At 42.2% G+C, this 7,019-nt stretch overlaps 1 protein-coding gene and 1 pseudogene across 1 annotated transcript; both read right to left on the bottom strand.

Annotated features, from left to right (window-relative positions):
* Window positions 1-4,089: 4,089 nt before the first annotated feature.
* On the bottom strand, window positions 4,090-4,873 carry LOC125345194 (annotated as a pseudogene).
* A 670-nt stretch (window positions 4,874-5,543) lies between these two features.
* LOC125345195 (PRAME family member 8-like) lies at window positions 5,544-7,019 on the bottom strand. The gene has a single exon (XM_048337410.1). It carries the CDS (start codon window positions 7,017-7,019, stop codon window positions 5,544-5,546), a length of 1,476 nt encoding a protein of 491 aa, XP_048193367.1.

Below are 7,019 nucleotides of genomic sequence, written 5' to 3'. Positions count from 1 at the left end.
TTGTTGTTGTTTTGTTTTTTACTATATTTGGATCTCTCAGAACCCAACATTACTCTGCCAGTATCCAGACACTGATATCCAATAAACTCAAGAACAACTCATAACTCCTGTTTGGGCTCGAGTGGTAGAACACTTGAGAAGCTGGGTTGTGTGAGTCACGCCATTAATCCCATCACAGTTTAGTTCCAACCACTGTTTGCATTAACCAAAAATACATCACTCAACCAACTTATGCTGTTTTCATTTCAGTGTTCATTTGTTCAGAGATGTTAGTGTGCATGGTCTTCACGGGTGAGCCATTGGAACCTGGCTGTGTACGACTCTGGATGACATCTGCATCCCAACATCATGGAAATGTAAACAAAGCCACGTTTTATTCATGTCTTGATATACTTGCCTCAACAGATAAAAATAATCACAACTTGATTGAAGGCTATCAGTAGGTACCGAATAACTCTTTATTCTGTACAGTCTCAGTATAGGAAATAACTATACTGTGTATTCAAAGTGAATAAACAAACATTGACTATACCCCTGAATATGACATGTGAGGACCAGGATTCCAAGGCAGCCCAGGCAGGAAAGTGTATGAGACTCGTATCTCTAGTGGGAGATCAGAACGGCCTGACCTCCAGCAGCCTTTCTCCTGAGTTCAGTCCTGCAGGAAGTCCCTCCATCTCTCTGGGCAGTGTGGCTGATGAGCAGAAAGAGTTATGTTGTTCTCATGGGATGTCTCTGGCACTTGATTTTGAAATTCTGACACCCTCCCCCACCGCCCCAGCTTTTCCTATTAGCATCCCTTTATAGATGTGGAAAGTAAAGTTCAGAAAGCTTCATCATCCACAAAATGGGATGTGAGGCTTCATACCACTTTCTTATTACTGTGTACAACGAACATAAGTTTAGCTCCTTCTTCATCATGTTCACACAACATAATGTGCCACATTATCATATAGTTTTATACATTTTTCTATGGCATTGGTTTGTCTTTTTATCCTTTGTCTCTCCATTTTCGTATTCCCTTTCCCTTCCATAGTTCAGTTACGTGAATACATAATATTCACCGTACTAAAATCAGTTACCATGATAACAGCTGTAAAACCAGGTGAAATAAACACAGAACCAAAAGGGACATAATTTCACATGGTATGTTGAAAATAACAACATTGATAAGCCACATTCTTTCTGTTTTTCTTTGCTCCTTTGTGTGAGAGCACTTTGAAATGGAATCATGGCCCAATCACTGGTATTCATCTTTCTCAGTTCAAGGGTGGGCCTCTACCATATGACTCAGAAACTCCACTTCCAGGTTTCTGGGGTTTTGTATGGTTTACTGGAGATCAAAATCTCAGATGTTTTTGCTCAGGCTGGCCTTGAACTGTGATCCTCAGATCTCAGCCTCCCAAGTAGTTACAATTACAAGTGAGAAGAAGCAGCCTTGGTCTGAATGACAATTTTCTTTCTTTCTTTTCTATCTTTTTTGTTGGTGGTGGTGGTTCCCAGATTGTATTCAGAGCTAGAGCACTGTACCTAAGCTTTTTTGATCAAAGCTAGCCCTCTACCATATTATCCCACAGTTCCACATCTAGTTTTCTGTTGTTTCAGTTTAGATGAGAATCTCATAGACTTTCAAAACTGATTTTGTTCTTTTTATTTTATTTGAACATAGCAGCTTTATTCGTACATAGCAGCTTTATTCATAATACAGAAAACTCCAAGGCAACCTAGATGTTGACTAATAGGAATAGCTAAACAAATATTGCATTTTCTTATAATAGAATTACATATCAGAAAGTACATAAATGAATCCAATTTTTGGAAAGCTAACATCTCAAAGCAACTGGAAAAATCGCAAAATGCAAACTGTTTAGTCACAAATTTCACAACAAAGAAACACTCATTACACAAAACAACATACCAAACGTTAAGTACTCACTTCTCAAGATACCTGACTGCCTTTTGAGAATATTTATTATTTAATAAAATAATTATGTGATCATTCTAAAGCTGACCACTCTAACCCAGGCTCTTTCTAATGGTTTATCCTATGGGAAAAATATAATACTTTTTAAGGTATGTGCTGACATGAACTCTGTAAAGAAAGAGATAGGCATTCCACTAAAACAATTTTTAAACCATCCCCACAAAAATGTAGGCCATGACTTACAGGCTCTAACAGTGTTAGGTAAGATTCCTTAACATACAGTAGCTATGTTTTATCTCTAACAGATAAAAAGTAATTTAGACCAACGATTCCATCCTGAGTGGCAGAAATAGTAAGACCTAAAAGTTCTAAATGATTATACTACAAAGTATAGTGTGAAAAGAACAATCCATGTTAGCAATGATAGTTTGTGAATATGATGTTAGCCTTTTAATAAACTATTTTTTATATTCTGTTCATTATTTCATTTTTAATTTGTTTTTAATATTTATTTTCTTTTATTTTTGAGACAGAGTCTTGCTATTTAGCCCAGGTTGAACTCAAACTTACAATCCTCTTGCCTCAGCCTCACAAGTGTTGGAACACAACCAGGCCTGGCCAAAAACTACTTTTTTCAACATATCCTTCTCATACTCATGCGATTAGATTACAAATAACATTCCAGTTTCTCTGTATTTTTGTTTAAGTTATTCGATCATTGGCGTTATGATATCCCTACCTTTTACTTTTAGAAGAATGTTATTTAGTTACTTAAGTTGTAATTATTTTTTCATTTCATTGACTAGATCAACAAAAAATAATCTAGAAAAGTAACTTTAAATCACCAGCTGGAAAGTTACAAGCAAACAAGTGTTTTCATGGTTTCTATGCTTCTAAAAATAAGGAAAATAAACAGTGATTGTGAGTGGGATAATGTCGTACAATTTGTTGGCATGACTGTAACTGCCATCATTTAAAAAATTACTACTATGGGCTGGGAATGTAGCTTAGTGGTAGAGTGCTTGCATAGCATGCATGAAGCCCTGGGTTTGATTCCTCAGTACCACAAAAACAGAAAAAGCCAGAAGTGGCACTGTAGTAGAGCACTAGCCTTGAGCAAAAGTAGCTTAGAGAAAGTGCCCAGGCCCTCAGTTCAAGCCCCAAAGATGGCAAGGAAAAAAAAAATGACTATTAGTGGTGAGAACTACATTGCTATGTAAAAAATTCATTTAACATTTATCAATATTTCACACATTGAACAAATACTAAAGGAGATGACTACTAGTGTTACAAGTAATGTCAAGAGAAGCCAAGAGCAAGTGGCTCACTCCTATAATCCTAGCTAGTCAGGATATTGAGATCTGAGATCTGAGGATGATGGCTCAAAGCCAGCCCGGGTAAAAAGTCCATGAGATTCTTATTTCCAATGAACCACCAAAGAACTAGAAGTGGAGCTGTGGCTCAAGTAGGAGAGTGTCAGCCTTTGGCAAGAAAACACTTGAAGCCAGCATCCACATCTTTACTTCAAGCCTCAGCTACTAGCACAGAAAACAAACAAAATCCAGAAGCACAAATCAGAATAGAAAGAAATATCAAGGAAAGAAGATGTACACATTTGCATGCATTTTCAAGCAACCTTTCAAAGATTCTATATAGAACAAAATGATAACTTTGAATCATAAGGGAGGGTAAAATTATTCAAGTTTTGTGAAGCCTTAATTCAATAAAGATGGAAGCAAGAAAGATGGAAGAGTAAATAATAATGGCAATATTTTTCTTGAAGAAATCATACATTCTCTTCACTATAAAACAAATGTTATTGGGTCAGGACTTTAATAACTTTGGTTATCAAGTTATTCACTATCCAAAAATATACTTTCCAATCATACCTTTAAGTGTAACCACAAACATATCCCAATTAAACGAAGTTTATCAACCCAAACACATTTTTCTCAGGAGTTTAGCCTCATGTAGAAGTCATAACTTAAAAAGCACAGTCAAACACTACATAATGATTCTACCACTGCATTTTTATATACCTCATGAGAAGCAAATGTATTTTATGGACAGCAGTCTCATCCCTGTCTCAGAGTACGTGTGTGTCTCTGTCTAAATGTGAAGCAGTAATCGGACAGACTCAAATAATTTAGGGTGGGTCCGCTTCATCAGGCTTTGATAAACACAGACTTGTCTGGCGGTGGAGCGCCCTCTTCCTTCTCTGTTACAGTCTCCACTGTCCTGGAAGCGGACACAATCACCACGGTTTTATTTGCCGCTGCTTTCTTCTGTTTCTCAGCAATAGCGGCACACACAGCCACAATCTCGTCACTCTCAAAGTCATAGTCAGGGATAGACTTAGGGGAGGAAGGTATCGCTCAAGATGGTGCTTCTTCACTCTTCTTAACCCTTTGTGCTACCTTCTGCTGCTCCTGGAGGGTTCTTGCCCAAGAAAGGTCCTCTTGCCATATTTCAGGGTTCATTGGATAGATGTGAAGGGCTATTTGAAACCTTCGAATTGCCAGTACTATCTCTCCTAACACAAGCTGAGCATGACCCAAAGTTTGCCAAGACTCCCATGAATGTGGGTTTTGCTGGACAGCCATTTCTGCTGCATGCACTGCTGGAAAGATTTCATGAAGAGACATTAGGACCTGTGATTTCATCTCATAGAGGTTAGCATCATTTAGAGTTAACTGTAGTGCTTCATCCCACTTCTGAATTGCTTCCTGATATCTTTTATTTTTTCTGCCAAACTGGCTCCTTCCTCCTTCAGCTGTTTACTTTTCTCAGCACAGCCTTCCTGGAGAATTTCTTTCCTACGTTTAGTGGCATGAAGCCAGTTCCCTTCATCATTCTCAACCCCCTCCTTCTTGCCAGCAGCCTCAGCTGCTGGGATGTAGCCTTTGACACCTTCTCACCAATCTTCCTCTTCCACCCAAACGAAGCCATTCTGAGACTGCTCCGTGGTCCGGTGTTTACATTCCGCTTGACCTTTACCACCAGAAGAGGAAGTTGTGGATTCCCAGTCCGGCCTACTTCGTTGCATGCTTCTGTATCATGGCCATGGCGCCAAGATCTTCTCAGAAATAGGCAAGAACAACTGGAGAGCATCCACGGTAGTCCAGAGAGGCGGAAAGAGGAAAAACGATGAAGACTTTGGTGCACCGGAGTCTTCTCAAACTCAGCTGATTTTGAACCATGATCCTCACAACTTTAATTTGTTGAGTAGCTAAGTTTCTAGGCAGGAACATGACTTATGTTGTGCAGTTCTGAGAAAACACATCTTTCTATATATTTTTGTGCTCCTTTCTTTTTGAAATGAAGTGGTGGATGGAAACAATGAACTGTCGAACATCAATGGGCTGCTGCAGCACAAGGAGGTTTGATCAAAAACATTTGAAAAACCAAGATTGCGTTCTAGTTCGTTCCAGAGAGGATACATTCTAGACTTGTGATGGGGTCTGCACGGGATACCTCGACCCACAAAGGGCACAAAAGATCTTGGGGTTCCGGAGCTACAATTGAACTGGAAAGATCAGGCTCACAGGCCTTCTTTCTTACACACACGCACATGATCACATTCTAATGCTGAGAAGAAACGACAGAGAGAGAGGGCCAATTACCCAGCCAGAGCCTCATGGTTATGGAACTCCTCATCTCTGAGCACCCAGGAACCATCTGGCCCCAGGAAGTAGTATAGGAAATAGTTGCACAAATGACAGAAACCTGGACAGATCTGGATCTTATTAGGGGTTGTCACCACATCTCTCAAATCTTGGGCCAACCCAGCCAGAACCTGAAAAAACCTGTCAGGGTCCAAGTTCCCTGTGGGTCCATAGCTCTCCACAGGGGGAGAATAGATGCTTTCATTCAAGTGGCCCAAGCTAGCCATGAGGCCCAGGAGGCTCTGCAGGGTGTCCATGAAGACGTGGTTTCCATAGAAACTAAAGGAGCTCAGCTTGGAGCACTGGCTCAGGGCTGGTAGGATGGCTGAGACCTGAGCATCTGTGATTTCACATTTCTCCAGGGCCAGGATCTCCAGGGTGCTGGCCACTTGCTCCAACAGGGCTCTCAGGAGTTCGGGACTGAAGCTTTTCATAGACAAATTCCTCAGCCACAGGTGCTTGAGCTGCCTGGTGCAGGGACACCAGGACAGAAACCTCAGGTCAGCTTCCTGCAGGTTACACGAGCTCAGAAACAAGTCCTTCAAAGGCGGCAGGCTCCTGAAGATGGCGGGTAGCTTTCCACCAAGGAAGACAATTTCTTTCATACGCACCTCCTGGAGATGCTGCAGCTGCCCCAGATGTGCCCCCAGTTGGAAGGAGGAACACGAGAAATTTGGGGAGCTGGAAGTGTCGAGGTGGGCACACATATTGCAGAAACTCAGGATGCGAAGTTTCTTCATCTGGCTCAGTAAAAAAGCAAAGGTTTTCACGGTTTCTCCGAGACACAATTTACTCACCAGCAGTTCCAGTATTGAGTCTGGATTCACAACTTGCAGAGCCTTCTGGGTTTCAGAGCTGGAGTCAGACAGAATCTCCAGCACCCTGGGGCACAGACGGACTCGTTCTCTCCTCTCCCAGGCCCACTGGAGCAGGAAGGACTGGAGATCATCCTTAGGGCTATGGGCGATGGTCAGGTCCATGGCGATCATCAAGGGTTGCTCTTCACCCATTCCTGTCCAGGGACTTGCTCTTAACTCACCTGGCGGGAACCCTGGATAGGAGATTTGTGCCATTGCAGGGTACCCCAGCGTCCAAATGCCTGGGTGCTCACCCAGCAGGTCAACGACTTGTAGTTTCCACCGATTTCGGCGCTCCTTGTTGCTAAGTAGCAAATCTAGCCCATCCAGGACAGCCTTGATGATTTCCAGGTCTGGTGGCTGTGCCAGGTCCCCCAGGGGGAGGCAGGGGAAGGGCCAGGCCTGCACCATGGCCTTTAACACCTCTTTGTGGCCCCCAATGTAGGCCTCCATAAACAGCGAAGGGAACAGCAGCATGGGCAGATCATCTAGGGCAGAGTTGGCCAGGGCCGGGTGGCTCAGCAGATTCTGCATGGCGAGATGCTCGAGCGAGGGTGGGGTCCTTCTGCTCAT

Source organism: Perognathus longimembris, unplaced genomic scaffold, assembly GCF_023159225.1.
Source record: "Perognathus longimembris pacificus isolate PPM17 unplaced genomic scaffold, ASM2315922v1 HiC_scaffold_5387, whole genome shotgun sequence".
In the NCBI taxonomy this organism is placed as follows: Eukaryota; Metazoa; Chordata; class Mammalia; order Rodentia; family Heteromyidae; genus Perognathus; species Perognathus longimembris.
This window is presented reverse-complemented; position numbering and strand designations above follow the sequence as displayed.

Bases quoted from the DNA above. Each gene is read 5' to 3' on its own strand.
- LOC125345195 (XM_048337410.1), bottom strand. From the start codon at position 7,019: ATGAGCAGAAGGACCCCACCCTCGCTCGAGCATCTCGCCATGCAGAAT.